The 17,811-nt window shown below is 42.1% G+C and overlaps 2 protein-coding genes across 2 annotated transcripts; both read right to left on the bottom strand.

The window, feature by feature from the left end:
* Window positions 1–8,485: 8,485 nt before the first annotated feature.
* Window positions 8,486–9,298, bottom strand: LOC149408263 (uncharacterized). The gene has a single exon (XM_089624697.1). The coding sequence runs from the start codon at window positions 9,296–9,298 to the stop codon at window positions 8,486–8,488; it is 813 nt and encodes a 270-aa protein (XP_089480823.1).
* Window positions 9,299–13,068: 3,770 nt separating this feature from the next.
* Window positions 13,069–13,609, bottom strand: LOC149408262 (uncharacterized). Its single transcript, XM_089624691.1, has 2 exons — window positions 13,382–13,609; window positions 13,069–13,338 (listed from the first exon to the last, which is right to left on the bottom strand). Exons 1-2 carry the CDS (start codon window positions 13,607–13,609, stop codon window positions 13,069–13,071), a joined length of 498 nt encoding a protein of 165 aa, XP_089480817.1.
* Window positions 13,610–17,811: the final 4,202 nt, after the last annotated feature.

Here is a 17,811-nt window from a genome sequence, read left to right as displayed (position 1 = left end):
TTTCACAACTCTCTATTGATCCTATTTATAGCGGGAGAATCAATAATTGATAGTGATCAATCAAACTATCTCAATCTTCCGATCTAATAAAATCAACATATCTGACACTTAAGACTTAGTCATATCAGTCTAGACAGGATTAAGAGACTTGTGAGGGACGGTCCACTCCAAGCCTCTGCAATATGTTCACTACCTACTTGGGAATCCTGCATAGAAGGAAAAATGACTAAGCGACCTTTCTCCGATAAGGGTCGAAGAGCCACTGAGTTGCTGGAACTAGTACATTCTGATGTATGTGGTCCGCTCAGTCAACAGGCACGTGGAGGATACGAATACTTCGTTACCTTCACCGATGATTACTCACGATATGATTTTGTCTATTTGCTCAAACACAAATCCGAGACCTTTAACGTATTTAAGGTCTTTAGGGCTTTAGTGAAAAAGCAAACTGGCAAAGTGATCAAAACTCTTCGATCTGATCAAGGAGGTGAGTATATGTCTGGAGAGTTCGATAACTTTCTTAAAGAAGAAGGTATCGCTTCTCAGACACTGATGCATGTATGAAGAATGATCTTTTTTACATTTATCCCACTCAACCTTCTCTCTTAGATACTGAAATAGATAATGATCTAGTTAGGGATATTTACATTTATTTTAAATTACTATTATATATATTTCAATCTTAATTACCTTCGCTTCGACATTATATTATTGATTATATTAAACATTCAAACACAAATTGCAAATAATAATTTATAGTGAAATGTCGAGTTTAACCTTTGATTTTCAAAAACGTCAAGCTCATACCCTCTTTTTAACTAAAATGATGAAATTATACTTTGAAATAGATAACAGTGCCACGAATTTTCTTTTTATTGACTTTTCATTGACAATGACTGTAATATTTATATGTAAACATCAATTATCTTAATTCATTCGCACCATATATGTAATTTATTTTAAAACGAAAAAAACAAACAACAGTCTCTGAATCGTGGAGAACACAAAAAGAGGCAAGGGGTAAAAATCAACAGTTAATAGTCATCAAAATTACATATTTGAATAGAAAATCCATGATTCAGAGTTGCAATTTGAACATGGAATGAAGTCATTTTTTTGGAGATATAAATTTTATTATTTAATTTCGATTTAAGATTATTTTTATACACATTACACATTAATATATAGAACTGTAAAATCAAAGCTTATTTACAATGTAGAACTGTTGTAGAACTGTAAAACCAAACATTTAATAGTTATATATAGACCATTGGGTTTGTTTCTTCCCCATAAGTAGAACTGTAAAACCAAACATTTCGCCGCGGCGAGCTTAAGCCTTCGCCGCGGCGAAATGTTTCCACAACGGTACAATAACCCGTTGTGGAAACATTTGGCCGTGGCGAAATGTCGCAGACTGGAACTTAAAAACTTCCCTCTCGATTTTTTTTTCAAAAATTTCAGAAATTTCATTCTCTTCTTCTTCTCTCTCTCTCTCTCTCCCCGACCCAACCCCACTATCTCACTCTCTCTCTCCAACCCACGCCCACTCGCCGCCCCTCCTTCTTCCTCCGCCGCCGTCGCCGCCCTCTCTCTCTCTCTTCTCTCTTCTTCCTCCGCCCTTCTCTTCTTCTCACCTTTTTTTTCCCCGCCCTTCTTCTTCCCCGCAACCCTCTCCTTCTTCTCCGTCCTTCTTCTTCTTCCCCGGCCTCCTTTTTCTTCTCCGCCCATTTCTTCTCCCACGTCCTCCATTTTCTTCTCCGCCCCCTTCTTCTTCTCCGCCCTCCTTCTTCTTCTCCGCCTCTCCTTCTTCCAAACCCACCAAACCCACTCTTCACAAACCCACCAAACATTCCGACCCACCCCCACACAAACCCACAAACCTTGCCTCCGACCACAACCCACATCTCTGACAACTTCATTGACTCACCACGCCCCATGCTCGTCGTCTTCACTCCAAGTAAGTATTTTTTTTATTTAATTTGTATTTTTATGTTGAAATTAGGTTAGAATTGTTTATTTGTGTCTAAATTATATAGATATTGAATATTGAATTTGATATTTATGTAGAAAATGAGTTTGGAACTGAATTTTGGTTTGAGTTTATGTTGGATTTGAGTTAGAATATTTGATTACCTTGAGTTTGAGTTGGAATTGAGTTAGAATATTAGATTGAATTTCGGTTTTAGTTTGTGTTAGAATTGTTTTGAATTGAAATTGAATTTCGGTTTAAGTTTATGTCGGAATTAGTTTGAATTGAAATTGAATTTCGGTTTGAGTTTGTATTGGAATTGGTTTGAATTGAGATTATGTTTAATTTTGTTTTTTCATAGATTATGTCTACTACAACCAAGAAAGATGATAAAACGGTAAATTAATTACATGTTATTTGAAGTATTTCATTTACACGAATATTTGTTTTCTAATGTTTTTTTGTTGTTGTAGTAGACAATAACAAAAACATTGCCTCCGACCACAACCCACATCTCCGACAACTTCATTGACTCACCACGCCCCATGCTCATCGTCTTCACTCCGGGTAAGTCTTTTTTTTTATTTAATTTGTATTTTTATGTTGAAATTAGGTTAGAATTGTTTATTTGTGTCTAAATTATATTGAAATTGAATATTGAATTTGATATTTACGTAGAAAATGAGTGTGGAATTGAATTTTGGTTTGAGTTTATGTTGGATTCGAATTAGAATATTAGATTGAATTTCGGTTTGAGTTTGTGTTGGAATTGTTTTGAATTGAAATTGAATTTCGGTTTAAGTTTATGTCGGAATTAGTTTGAATTGAAATTGAATTTCGGTTTGAGTTTGTGTTGGAATTGTTTTGAATTGAAATTGAATTTAGGTTTAAGTTTATGTCGGAATTAGTTTGAATTGAAATTGAATTTTGGTTTGAGTTTGTATTGGAATTGGTTTGAATTGAGATTATATTTAATTTTGTTTTTTCATAGATTATGTCTACTACAACCAAGGAAGTTGATAAAAAAGTAAATTAAGTACATGTTATTTGAAGTATTTCATTTACGCGAATATTTGTTTTCTAATGTTTTTTGTTGTTGTGCATTAAGGATTTTTTTTTTCGGATTTCAAGCTTGACAACCAAGGAGCCCGAAGTAACGTCAACCAAACTTTACGTACAATTGAATAAGTCATATACACCGGATAACTTAGAAAACGTTCAAGAGGAGTGAGTATTTTACGTACAAACTTTTATAGAATGAGAATATTAGTTTGATTTTGGATGATATATATATTTGTTTTGGTTGTTTTTGGATATATATTTGGTTTTGGATGTAATGGATATGTTTTGGATGTTATGGATATTTGGTTTTGAATATATAATTTCATTTCAGGTTTTTTTAATTAGAAAATTGTAAAAATAACTCTCAGGAACAATTTCGCCGCGGCAACGTGTATATTTCGCCGCGGCGAAACTTTACACAACGATACGATTGTACCGTTGTGGAAAGATTCTCCGCGGCGAACTATACACGTTGCCGCGACGAAGTGTTAAAATCTGCTAAATTTTTTCACAACGGGACTGTCCCGTTGTGAAATCATGGACATTTCCACAACGGAACTCGTCCCGTTGTGGAATCATTACTTTTCCACAACGGGACGAGTACCGTTGTGGAAACATTCCACAGCGGAGGATTCCACAACGGTACAGAACCGTTGTGGAAGCTTTCCACAACGGTTTTGTACCGTTGTGAAATCCCCAGTTTGTAGTAGTGGTTTCTTTAAAAACTAAATTAATTTAAACGATATAGTTTCATTATTTAGGCAATCATTCATATCACTTAATTTAAACTACATATCATACCAACCACAATCAAAGAGTCAAACCCCACTTTATTTTGCATATCTAAAAGATCAAATAACCTACTGTAATCTTCAAATGGTAGATGCAGACATGTTCGTCCAAGATCCATGATAGATACACGTGAACAACTTCTGGGTATGTCATTAAATATAAAATGTGGGATATATATATTATATCTAATCAAAATTCAGAGCGTTTCATAAATAAATGTATTAGTTGGCACGCATCAATAATGGTCTCTAATTAACGCAATAAATGTGGTTCAGTATATGTCACACTCTTCTTTTATTGTAATATTTTCTACTTCTGGGTATGTCATTAAATATAAAATGTGGGATATATATATTATATCTAATCAAAATTCAGAGCGTTTCATAAATAAATGTATTAGTTGGCACGCATCAATAATGGTCTCTAATTAACGCAATAAATGTGGTTCAGTATATGTCACTCTTCTTTTATTGTAATATTTTCTACTTCTGGGTATGTCATTAAATATAAAATGTGGGATATATATATTATATCTAATCAAAATTCAGAGCGTTTCATAAATAAATGTATTAGTTGGCACGCATCAATAATGGTCTCTAATTAACGCAATAAATGTGGTTCAGTATATGTCACACTCTTCTTTTATTGTAATATTTTCTTTCTCGGTCATCGCCTCATGCTTTTGAAATTCTATTTAGAGTGAAAAACAAGATTTCGCACACAATGTAGCAGCAATATGTCCGACGACTTATTTTAATACATATAATGGATAATGAATAAAACAGTGCGTAAAAATAAAGACACACGATATGGTTTTCCAATTCGGTACAACGTCACTTACGTCTAGAGGCACTACTACAAATGTTAGATTTCACAATGGATATTCCATAACGGAACGGTGTCCCATTGTGGAATCATGATGTTTCCACAACAGGTCAATAGTCCCGTTGTGGAATCCTGATGATTCCACATCGGGTCTATTGTCCCGTTGTGGAATCATCATGTTTCCACAATGGGACAATTGTCATGTTGTGGAATTCTGATGATTCCACAACGGGACAACTTTCCCGTTGTGGAATTCAAAGAAAATTTAAGATTTAAACAACGGGATTGTGACCCGTTGTTTAATCTCGCCGGGGCCAAGGCATCATCTCGCCGCGGCCAAACTTTTCCATAACGGTACAATAACCCGTTATGGAACAGTCTCCGACAATTTTAATATCTTAAGAATTCATATATTAATTATTTTTGCTATGGTGGTCGTCGCACTCGTATTAATATCTAATTATCTATCTTTCTTCAGTCTTTTAAAAGTACGTATGTGGGGGTGTCTTATCTTCAATAATTTTTCCTGGCTCACATATCTACAACCATATATTTAATACAAAAACGGTTTTTTTAAGGTATAATATGCATTACCATTGTATTAAAGTGAGCAATTTTAAAGATGTTCACGTTGAAGTATTTTGTAGAAATATTACTCATTTTTTTTTTAATAACTGTGGGTAGCACCACGGAAAAATTTATAAAAAGCCATCACTTAAGTGGCGGAGGAATACCGTGGTTACATTAAGAGCTAATACCACGAAGGTCATTCACGGCCTCCTGACAAACACAAGGACGAGTCGATCCCCCATCGGGCGCCCGAATCAAAATTAAGCGCATAACTAGCAAGAACAATGAGCTACTTTATTACAACCACGGGGGTGAAAAACAAAGACCAAACTATCGAACCTAGGTGAAAGCAAGAAAATATCATTGATAACCGTACCTAGTTCCGTAGTGGGCGCCACAATTCTTCGGATAGCCATCATCACCTCGAGACAATCAGATTGAATAATAATGCGAGACCATCCCATATCCAACGCAAAGATCATACCTTGAACGACTGCCGACGCTTCCGAAATTTTGGGAGAGAGCCCGAGATGAATAACCTTAGTTTCCGAGCCAAGGATCTCTCCTTTATCGTCCCGCGCCACAATGCTGAGACCTATCCGTCTCTCTTCCGCGCGAATAGCTGCATCCACCGAGATGGCCACCACATCTACCGAAGGAGGCTCCCACACTTTCGGTTTAGGACGGCAAGTCTCGCCCTTAGTCCCAAAACATGCTTCTCGGTAGTCACGAATGAAACCCCCGGCCCACTCAAGGAGGCCTCCGGGTGCCCCCACCTTCCTCCCCGAGCACACATTATTCATGTGATTCCAAAGTTCCCACATAATAATAAGAAAAAAAATTCGAAATCACATACCTTAAGCTCCGTCAAGGCAAGAAGAAGCGATCCAATAGTATCACCGACCCGAAGCTTCCTTGTAATATCCTTGAAGCCTCCAAGCTTCCAAATCTTCTTAGCCAAAGGGCAGCCCCACATCGCGTGAAAGATAGTCTCCTCCTCCGAATCACAAACCGGGCAGCGAGCATCAGCAATGACATGACGTTGGCGAAGCAAAATACGAACCGGAATCCATCCCTGACAAACCCGCCACACAAAGTGCTTCACCTTTGGAGGGATCTTTAGGCTCCAAAGCTTAATCCACCAATCCTTTTCCCGGACGGAGAGGACGACCCCACCAAAATAGTCAAATCCAACGTGGCCCTATAACCACTCTTCACCGAATACTCCCCCATCTTTTATGAAGTGCCACCTAAGCATATCCGGTCCACCACCTCGGCTTTCCGGAATGCTAAGAATAGCCTCAACATCCTCGGGGGAAAACATCGCTGAGATGAGCGGGATATTCCAAGCTCCCCTAACGTCTCTGAGCTCGGAGACATGCATCTCCTCCGGAGTGGGAGGCGCATCGCTGAGCATAAAGGTCGGAGGTCGGGGAATCCAATGGTCAGTGGGGACTGACGTGGTTTCCCTATCTCCAATCCTCCATCTCGAGCCTTTATGAATAATCTCTTTACCCCAACAAAGGCTCCTCCAAATATATGACCCCGTAGATCCGCAAGTGGCGTTAAAGATGTCTCCGTTCAGGTAATAACTCTGTCGGAGCACCCTTCCCACAAGGCTATCCGGCCGTCTAAAGATGTTCCACACACTTTTTGCAAGCAAGGCCTGATTGAAGATGCCTATGTCGCGGAAGCCAAGGCCCCCGTCAGACTTGTGTCTCGTAAGCTCCGACCACTTGCACCAGTGGATTTTCTTTGACCCGTGTCACCCCACCAGTGAATCCCGTCCACCAGGCCTTGAGGAAGGCGAAAGTAGCTCGCAATATAGCTAGGAATGGCTTGGAGCACCGCCTTGATAAGGGTTTCTTTGTCAGCATACGAGAAGAAGAGCCCCCTCCATGAGCTGAGTCACTCCCACACCCTCTCACGAACAAACGCAAAAATATCGACTTTCCTCCTACCCACTGCCGTAGGTAGGCCCAAGTAACGATGATGGCATGAGGTAACCGACACCTGTAAAGATTCCGCGAGCTCCGCCCCTAACCCTTCATCCACATCCGAGCCAAAACAAATGTCAGATTTAGCATAATTAATTAACTGACCTGAGGCCGCCGAGTACATCGTAAGACAACGAGCAACTTCCTCGCACTCCTCCTTATTGGCTTTGAAGAAGATAATGTTGTCATCTGCAAAGAAGAGATGAGAGATGAGGAGGTCTCCCCTACCGAAACGTGCCCCTCTGATAAGCTGGCGGCTTTCCCGATTCCAGAGAAGGCTCGAAAGACCCTCCGAACAAAAGAGAAACAAAAACGGCAACAGAGGATCTCCTTGGCGCAAACCCCTTTCCGGCACGACCCGACCGCGAACCTCCCCGTTAATGTTGAAGGAGAAGCTAACGGAGGACACGCAACTCATCACCTTTGCGCTCCAACGCTTGTCAAACCCGAGCTTCGACATCATAAAATCCAAGAAAGACCACTCAACTCTGTCATAAGCTTTCGCCATATCAATCTTAAGAGCTGCACAAGAACCATTACGAAACCTCCCTCGGGACATAGTATGAATAGCCTAGCTCATAACAAATCATAACGTTATCAAAGATCTGACGACTCCCTACAAAGGCACTTTGGTTCTCCGAAATAGAGATAGCCATAGTGCCTCTAAGGCGATCAACCAAACATTTAGATATTACCTTGTAGAGCACATTGCAGAGGATGATGGGTCTGAAATCTCGAACCTTCTTGGGTTTGTCGATCTTCGGAATAAGAGTGATGATCGTGTTGTTGATATCTTTAACTAACTTGCCCTCGTTCAGTATCGCTAAACATAACTCAACCACCGAGTCGCCCACCACACTCCAATATCTCTGGTAGAACAGAGCCGGAAACCCATCCGCTCCTGGAGCTTTAATCGCGTCCATATCGAACACCGCATGTTTCACCTCCTTGCTAGTGAAAGGCCGGAGAAGCACCTCGTTCATGTCGGTGGTGATGGTATGGGCTATGGTGTTGCCCACCAACTCCAAGGCCTCGATCGAGGGATGCATAGACGAGAAAATAGACGAAAAGTAAGAAGAAATAATATTTTCAATACCATGCGTACCTTCAACCCACGTCCCCTCATCGTCAAAAAGTCCCTGAATAGAGTTCCTCTTCTTCCTGGTCGATGCCTTGTGATGGAAAAAGGTCGTGTTCTTTTCACCACATTTCATCCACGTGGTCCTACTTCGCTGGCGCCAGAACACCTCTTCCTTCTCGAGTAACGCATCTAGTTGTCGTTCTTCACGCCGGATTTCCTCCACGTTGTTGCCCTCTTCTCTATCGCTCGCCACGCCTCCTCGAAGAAGAACCGGTGAGGCCCCCAACCCTTAACACCTTTCTCCCTGCCTATCGTACTAAGCAGGAGCGGTCTATGATCGGAGCCCCAGAAGTCCAGATGCCGAACAGTAGCCTCGGGAAAGAGAGATACCCAACCCGAGTTACCGAGGCATCTATCTAACCGCCCTGCGCTACTCCCGGGGCTATCGCTGCGACGCCACGTGAACAAGTCTCCCACAAAGCCCAAGTTGTTGAGGTCATAATCCTCCATCATCATCCAAAAGTCCTCCAACAAACTGGGGCCTCTCGCACGGTCCCCACTAAGATCCGAATTTGCCGTCACCTCATTCAAATCACCCCCAACAAGCCATGGGGACTCCGGCCACGGTTTCAGTCTCCTAACTAGCTCCCAAGAAAATTTCCTTTGGTTCGCGACTAGATCCCCATAGAGACCCAGAATATTCCAAAAGTGTCCATCTTCATCTGTAACAAGCCCTTCCATATGGAATCTCGAAAAGAAACGAACCGAGAAACCAATGGAACTCCACCAAAGAACCATGAGGCCACCACTCCGACCCATACACTCCACAGTAAAACAGCTCTCGTACCCCAAATAAACTCTCACCCTCTTGGCCGCTACACTCCTCATCTTTATCTCGGAGAGAAACAAAAGATCGGGGCGGTGAGTGACCGTATGAGAACGGAGAGCCCTCCTCGTCCGGGGGCTGCCCAACCCATGGACATTCCCAAAAACACCAATCATTGTGTTCGGTGGCCCTCCACGCTGAGGGGCGCCGCTTTTTCAATCAGAGGGTTTCCTGCCAAATCCTGAACTGAGGAAACAACCAGAGACAAAAAGGAGGTCGAAGCAGAGTCGGGAATCTCCTGTAGGGGCTTCAATTCCACAGGAGATATCTTTTCTTCAAAAGTAGCTTCGGAAGCGTTGCGACGAGCCATTTTCACTGTCAACCCATTTCCACGAACAGTCACTGCCTTCCTCTTCACACCCGGACTGCAGCTCTCGTCGGCTTCAAAGGATGGATGGAGATTTTTCGGATTCTTACGGCCCTTACCACTCTTCTTTTTCTTACCGGGACCTGAAAAATTCTCATCCGCCATGAAAACCAGAGGCTGACCTGTGTTCGTCTGGCCCTCCATGTTGGAATTGATCTATGGTTTAAGAAAAAGTTTAACGCTTCGATAAGCGGCGAAATTTTAAAAATTTTATTTTTCAAGTAAAACAGTTTTTACTAACCTAGACAAAGAGCAAGCACATGTAAATAAAAACTAATATGAGCATAAAAGATTACTAACCTTTTTAGAAGCTTGAACGTTGAGAAGCTTTTGGAAAAGGTTGCAACGTTCGTGTCCCCTTCGCAGCACGTCTCTCTTCTTTCCTCGGCAACACGAGCAACCACGATAGTTTCTATCACTAAATCACTCGAGAGAAAAGGAATTAGTGAGTGGGCACTTTTAAACACGACGACTCGAGAACAAGTCTCAGAGTCGAAGAGCTAAAACCACTAGGTCAAATGAGGACCTAGGTGCCAAAACAAAAACGAAAAATAACTAGAGAGAGAGAGAGGAGAAATCGGCCACAAGGTCTAGAGAGAGAGTCTCTCAATCTCTAACTTATGTGGAATGAATGAAATGTGTGGAATGAGGCTCCTATTTATAGGAGAGGTCTCACCTTCAATAAGGTAGTTTCCTCTTCTATAGAATATCACATATTCATGAGCCAATTTCCTCTTTTCCTCTATGAGATACTCGGCCAACAAGGCATTCTAGAAGCCTTGATTTGTTTCCTATTTTGTTCCTTTCTCTAGCCTTGGCCGAATTTCCCTATGGCATGCATAAGAAATTTGTTTCCTCTTTTTATTTTGGCAAGTATCTTGATACATTTATGCACAAAATATTCTCTCTTTCTCTTGGGTAGTAGGCGCCCATTTCAACTCTAGAAGGAGCTTCTAGAAGCTTCTTCATTTGTTCATGACAACATGAAAAAGGCCCATTAAGAATTTTCAATAAAATTCTTATGAAATGAAATTAATCCACAAGGCCAAATTAAACTTACTTGGCCGAGTGATGTTAAGTCATCAAATGACCTTGTCAAAAAATTTATTGACATTCATTTCATCATATGTCTCAAAAGACTAAAATACCCTTTTGACAATTTTCGTTCTTGTTTTGACTTAGCTTCCAGTTTAACTATTCCTACTTGATGTGATTCGTGACAGTGACCTCATGGATCCAAATGAATAAAGCTTGAGCTAAATACTTGGACTCAAAAGTTCACAAACCTTTTCCAAGTTTAGCTTAATGTCAACTGACTCCACTAAAGAGTTGACACTGAAAATCTCTCGGTTCAAATGAATTTATTTTCTACTCAAGAATTCAACCTAATTATAATGAGTGGATCCACAGAATATTATCAGTGTTTACCCTTCATGAATATCATCAGCTAGTCGGGATTTACAAAATTACCATTTTACCCTTCTACTGTTATTTCTTCAACTCCTTTGTCGCTTGTGAATAAGTTAGAAACAATGTATTGATGAGGAGCTAACAAGTCACATTGTTTCATCCAAAAGAGTTAGGACTCAATTTGGACACTGGCCAGTTCATTTATTCACACTCTAAGGAACAAAGCATGAGGTGACATACATTGCATTTCAGCAATCTTGTACATGAATTCCATATCTATGAGAACTTCACAAAGTTACTCATGACATTCTCACAACTTAGTACTTCACCAATAGGACCTGTTCGGAATCACATAGTGAGTCCGAACTTTGACTTTCTCAAATGAGAATACGTAAGGTGTGAAATGGCATGTCTCATTTCAGGATTAAGGTAAGCACGATGCAATTCATACGTAGTGACTTCGAGACATAAGAGGTTAAATGGTTTGTTCTTATCTTGCCTCTAGAAGTGCACTGGTCAATTCAGTACCTTCAGAAGATACCTAGAAGAACTATAGAGTCTCCAACTCTCAATGCCTCATAACCAAACATCATAGATTCTTCTAACAATCATACTGAGGTCAATAGTCCTTTGATCCTTAGATTGCGAATATATCGTTTTAAGCAAACTACGAAGAGTTTGTTCATGCAAATCTATATTTGTCTCTTCGTAAGTTGTTTAGTTTGTTTATGGACTAAAGACTAATGTTTTATCATAAAGCTTCAAACAGACACGGAAGAATGAATGAAAGTTTCAACTTTTTATTAATGAATAAGCAATTACAAGCAAGAGTCTTCATGAGACTTTATTACATCAAATGTACAATATAAGGATTACAACTCTTCTTGTGGGCACCACTGAAAACACTCCACACAAGGCAACAGACCAGAGCTTTTTTTGTGCACCCCGAGACTTGAAAAGTGAAGCTCCTCTACTCTCAGCCTCATCCCGAGCCATCTTTTTCCACTTAGTGCCATCCCCTCTTACCCGGAGCGTCGAGAAAGGGTTGGGAAGGACCGTCGGATCCCAAGGCACCGACCGAGACAAGCACAACTTTTACGTCTATCTTTAAGAGGCCGCAACCACCAACTCCGGCCTCGTCTTGGAGGTCTTCGTGTCATCACGCCGGCAAGAAACCTTGGTCGGAGTCGGTTCTGTAGGTTCACCATTACTCAGACGCGGATAAGAACTCTGGAGAGGACTGCCTCCCGCTTCATTAAGACCCAGTTCATTTCCAAGACCAAGGCCCATCGAAAAGGAAAGATCCTTCGGGCCCAGGGTGAGCCCACTAGAACTTGCATCCAAAGATGGGCCTAGAGGACCCGGTCCATTCAAAATGACTTCACCAACTAGGTTAACCGAAGGAGACCCCCACTGAGCGTAAATCACATCTCCCTTCATTAAATTCCTTTCGTCATTAAATCTTAATTTTGAGTTCCCAGGGTGAGTGAAATTTCCATCATTATGATCAATCCTCTTGGAATTCCTATCATTAGACGTAGCCTTCTTTTTGTAGGCCGCATGTGGAGAAGGAGCAGAATTCGAGGGTAGGTCATTGGAAGTCGCGCCGCCGCCCTGCTTCTTGGTTCGAGCGATATTCGCCGTCTGAGAAGAATTCAGCGGAATCAGATGCTTCTCCGCCTCAGCCCGCGGGTGAGCCGGTTTTGAGGTGTTCAGTCCCGTTGCGACACTCTTAGCCTTCGAGTTTTGATGCACCGATAACCCAGGCCTCGGGACGTTCAAATCCGTCGTATCAGCGAAATATTTCCGATTCGACCTCTACCAAGACCGCTCATCTCTAATTAGACTAGCCTCCGAGCCTCGAATCACAAAAGTATTGTTGACGAAGCGGTTGGGAGCCTCCGCCCTCATCCAAGGTCCAAATCTAAAGTTCCGATCATCAAGGTCTTGATTTTTGTCAGTCAACTCCGGCCTAGGAGGGCTCTTGGCACAGTGTCTCCAGCTGTGTCCAATTCTCCCATAAGCAAAGCAGAAGTCAGCGAGTCTCTCGTACTTGACATCGATCCAAATTTTCCCCGCATTGGACCCTAAGGCAACGTGGAGGCCGCGTCAGAGAGGCTTCGAAACATCCAGCTCCAGTCTCAGACGAACGAAACTGTTACGACAACGGCCATCTCTGTCCTTGTCCACCTTCACCACTGTGCCCAGTTGTTTCCCAACGATTTCGCCAATCTTGGTCGTCCGAGCAAGGGGAGGCAGGCCATGGAGTTGCACCCAAACCTCTGCGTGCGTGAAGGTAAGAGCATCCCCTTCCCTGCCTTCTGGATCGTAGAGGATTAACATGGCTTTGTCGAATTGCCACGGCCCAGTCTCCCAAGCCTTTCGTTTATCCTCAGGGTTTATCAAACAAAAAGCTCATCACATCTCCCTCGATGTCCTTAATCTTGACGTTTCCAGCCGTATTCCATAAACCTCCCAGAACGGCTTTAAGGACTTTTTTGTTAAATTTCTTGTCACTCAGTAATTTTCCCAGCAGAGTGCTGCTACCCGGAGAGGCACTCCGGCCCATCACCTCGTCCGGAATAACCAGCGTTTCCACCTCTTCTTCAGCAAGGTCTAACTCCGACCATCTCTGGCACACATCATCCATGGCTTTCCCTGAGAAAACAGGGGCAAGAAAAAAATCTCACCTTCCTCAACTACCGGCAAACACGTCTCACACACCACCCGTTACTCTCCAGAGAAAGCGACAAAGATGGCGGGTCAACGAGGCAGAGCAAGAGAAAGTCAGACTCTTCTAGAGAGAAAACCACGTTTCTTTAGAAATATTACTCATTAATAACATAAAAATGATATTTAATTAAATATATTATTTTTATGATGATTAAATATCATTTTTTATGATGTATTATTAGTGAACATCTCTTACCATTGAAATTCCTCTTAGAAATTAAAATAAAAATTCAACAGTAACCTCATCGTGAATTGTCGCATATTTATAGTCCTATCTTCATATTCATAATTTTCCAAAAGCTAAGAAAATTAAAATAAACCCATATAATAAACTCTACAAATTTTATAAAGAAAATCTCTTAGAGCAGGCGTCTTTGAACTGACGTGGGGGATATATTTGGGCATATGCCAATGCTACAAGCATTGTTGGCAACACAAGTGGTAAGGAAAATGCAAACATCTTTAATATATATATATATATATATATATATATATATATATACAATTAAAAATGACTAAATAAATTAATACTAATTCTCTACTATTCAACTACCAATTATCAATGAATTATTAATAAATATATGTTACTTGTAAAATTAATTTTATCTACCATTCAACTACCAATTTTACCATATTCCCCATTTTCTTATACATTTCCAATTCTAGAAAATTGTTATTTATTAATTATACATGTTACAGTGACACTTAATTTTAGAGAGTTTGAGTATACTATCTATTCAAAACATAAATTTGTCAAAATAATCAATGTTTAATTTATTTTGCAAAGTAGCCAATAAACAACATTAATTAATTTGATCAGACAAAAATACTCTTTATTAAATGAAGGGTTACTAAATATAAATTAATCAACAAATATAAAATAAATAAATGAAGAACATTACAATAAATAACTCTTCCATTAATAGATTAAAAAATTCTCTAAAAATATTACTAGATCTTCACCGCCGTTGATTCCATTGGCTCTTCAACCTCGCCGCCGCGAACGAACCAAGAAAGCTTCACCGTGGCGTTGATTTAGTCTTAACACAGATAAACACAAATTTGTTGTCATTAACACAAATATAGTGACATTAACACTAATTTACTAATATATTAACACAAATATACTTAAATTAACAATAATTAACGATTACTGCAAAAACAAAAACTAGAAGAAAAATTTGTTAACACAAAAATAAACACATAAATACGACATAACACAAATTTACCCGCAAATAAACAAAAATTTACCCGAAACTGAATTCGAATCAAGAGATCTGTAGCCTCCTTGACCGCGTAAACGGCCTGGATCAGGTTCATCAGGGTCAGGATTTTGAGACATCGGTACGAGTCGGCGAGCCAATCGCCAAACCGCTCGTCGAGACGGACAGGGAGACCAATCGAGGCTATGGAGTTGTTCCTGAGATTGTCGTCGTGGAATTTTGGTGAGGCTTTGACCGCGGCGGAGGGGAAAATCGAGGTTAGGGCTTCGTGCGTGTCTTGACTGTTACCGGTCGTTTTTGGGACACCGGAAATTCAAAAACGATTCAAGGCCGGCCGGGCTTTGCCGGCCAGAAGCCCAATGGGCCCCGGTCCACCAGGCCCGAGCGCCCCGACACACCCACGGCCCGGCACGGCCGGCGCGCGCGCACCTGCGCCCTCGGTTCTGAGGCCTCCGGCCCAATGGGCCTCAGCGCGCCCTATCGCGCCTAGCTCGCGCGCACCCGGCCTCCCGGCCCGCGCGCGCACTCCCGCGCACCCCGGCCTCCCGGCCTGCGCGCGCCTCGGCGCCCCGGCCAAGCGCCCCTGCTGCCTCAGCCGGGTGTCCCTGCCACCTCGGCCACCTCGGTCGAGCGCCTTCGCCAGCTCGGCCGCCTCGGCCGAGCGTCTTCGCCAGCTCGGCCACCTCGGCCGAGCGTCTTCGTCAGCTCGGCCACCTCGGCCGAGCGTCTTCGCCACCTCGGCCACCTCGGCCACCTCGGCCGAGCGTCTTCGCCACCTCGTCCACCTCGGCCGAGCGTCCTTTCCACCTCGGCCACCCCGGCCGAGCGTTCTTGCCACCTCGGCCGGGCACGCCCGCTGCCGGGCACGCCGCGCCCGGCCAAGTCCCGCGCCTGTCACGCCCCGCGCCCATCCAGGCGATATGTCCCGCGCGCCCTGCGCCCTATTGGGCGTGAGGCCTCGCGCGCCTCGCTCCTGGCCACCCGGTGGGCCTCAAGGGGTCGGCCCAACGCCCCTCTCCACAACTATAAATACCCTCCCCTAGGGGAGGGGAAAAAAGAGACATATTTTTTTAGGACGATCAATCGATTCCAGAGATTGACTTGATACATTTTCGAGAACAATACTTCTCTCCTCTAGAGAATTCTCTCTCGCCCTCTTGTGATATTTCCAAGAGCGCGCACTCCTCCTCCCTCGACTCAGAAACACGAGGACCCCCCCTCAACGAGAGGGAGCGCGCTCCTCTTCTGTGACCCGAGCTTCTGCGGTACACACCACACTCCCGCTTCTTGGCCCTTGAGCTAGAACTCCGAGCTACGAGCACGCGACCCCTCTAAAGCCTTCACCAGAAGCTACGAGCCGGGTCCGACTCTAAAGTCTTGGATTCCCAAAGCCACTGAGCCCAAGATAGCCCCCAATACACAAATTGAACTACGTTCTGACCTGATCCCGACTAAAGGGTACGTAGGCAGCCAACCTTTGGCACGGTCACAACCCCCAAAACACACCTCAGGGTCTGGAGGGTGCAGCTCGGTCTACTCTAGCAAACCTATGAAATTGACGGATTGTTATCCTCTCGGCCTATAGTCATATTAAAATAATCATACGCATAAAGAACAAGATTCAAACGATTTCACTCTCACCTAGATTTTTCTACTAACCTAGGTCGATCATGATGATTATAGCAAAAACATTATAAATTCACTCTCTCTCAAGTAGCAAACAAATCCTAAATAATAATTGAAAGGTGGCTAATCAATGAACTAAGAACTAGCATGGATAATAATCAAGCAAACAATATTAGAACGGGAAATAGAAAAAATTAGAGCATCATCAACGCATTGAGTATAGGTCAGGGCTACATCGCAGCCCCATAAAAATTTAGCCGCTAAACGAATTCATAAACAAAATTAAACACAAAATAATAATATAAAAAAAATCAACATTGAAAAGAAAAATGAACTCATATTAAATTAAACAAGGTTCAACAATAATCTAAAGCGATAAAATAAATAAGAGAAGAGAAAAAAGAAGAACGATTGAAGTTGAGGTCAAGAGATTCGTCGGAGGCATCGATTCCAACGAAGAACACTTTTTCTCTCTTCAAAATGCTCTTGAAAGTCTAAAGTTGTTTATATAGGTCAATGGGTTATTTTTGGAGCTATTTGGACCCTTAGATGAGAATCTTAGGGTAAAAAACACTTAAAAATCGAGAAATTGACGAAAACAATTTTTTTTTGGGCACTTTGGCGCGCTGATGGCCGTGTTTTGGCGCGCTGAAACTAGGGAGTTGCGTAGTTATTTCAAATCGACCGTAACTTCTTGCTCCGATGCCCGATTTTAGAAAATAAACTTGCGTTGTAAAGCTAAGAGAAAGATCTATCAAATGTGAAAATAATTCATCCAAAATATTCACTTAAAAATCTAAAATCATGCAAAAGAAGACGCCGTGTTTCTTGATTAGCTCTAACTCGTCCGAAAAGTCTTCAAATCATCCAAAAATTACTCCATTGCTCTCAAAACACTTTACACTCATGAAAAACTTATAAAATCAAATAAAAATAAAAAAGATATAAGAAAACACCTAAGGATTCACTTTGATTCAAGCTCGGAAACAAGCGATTTGTATCTATAAAATGCACTCATCAGCGGTGCGAGTCACGTCCATGGCAAGGTGAGTCAAGGACAAGGCGAGGGGTGTCAAATCTCCAGTGAGGCGTATCAAATCTCTGGCAAGGCATGTTAAGAGTCCGGTAAGGGGAGTCACATGCACAGTGATGAGTGTAATGTGCACGGTGATGAGTGTCATGTGCACGGTGAGAAATGGCAAGGCTCATGGCAATGCATGGCGAAGCGGGTCACATGCACAACAAAGTGAGTTGAGGGTACAGTGGGGAA

The sequence above is a fragment of the Urtica dioica genome, chromosome 1 (genome assembly GCF_054948205.1).
Source record: "Urtica dioica subsp. dioica isolate 48M chromosome 1, U.dioica_male_clone48M_v1_H2, whole genome shotgun sequence".
Lineage (NCBI taxonomy): Eukaryota > Viridiplantae > Streptophyta > Magnoliopsida > Rosales > Urticaceae > Urtica > Urtica dioica.
This window is presented reverse-complemented; position numbering and strand designations above follow the sequence as displayed.

Coding starts and splice junctions, on each gene's coding strand:
- LOC149408263 (XM_089624697.1), bottom strand. CDS start 9,298: ATGATTGGTGTTTTTGGGAATGTCCATGGGTTGGGCAGCCCCCGGACG.
- LOC149408262 (XM_089624691.1), bottom strand. CDS start 13,609: ATGGATGATGTGTGCCAGAGATGGTCGGAGTTAGACCTTGCTGAAGAA. Junction 13,339..13,381: donor TTAAGGACATCGAGGGAGAT/GTGATGAGCTTT, acceptor GATAAACGAAAG/GCTTGGGAGACTGGGCCGTG.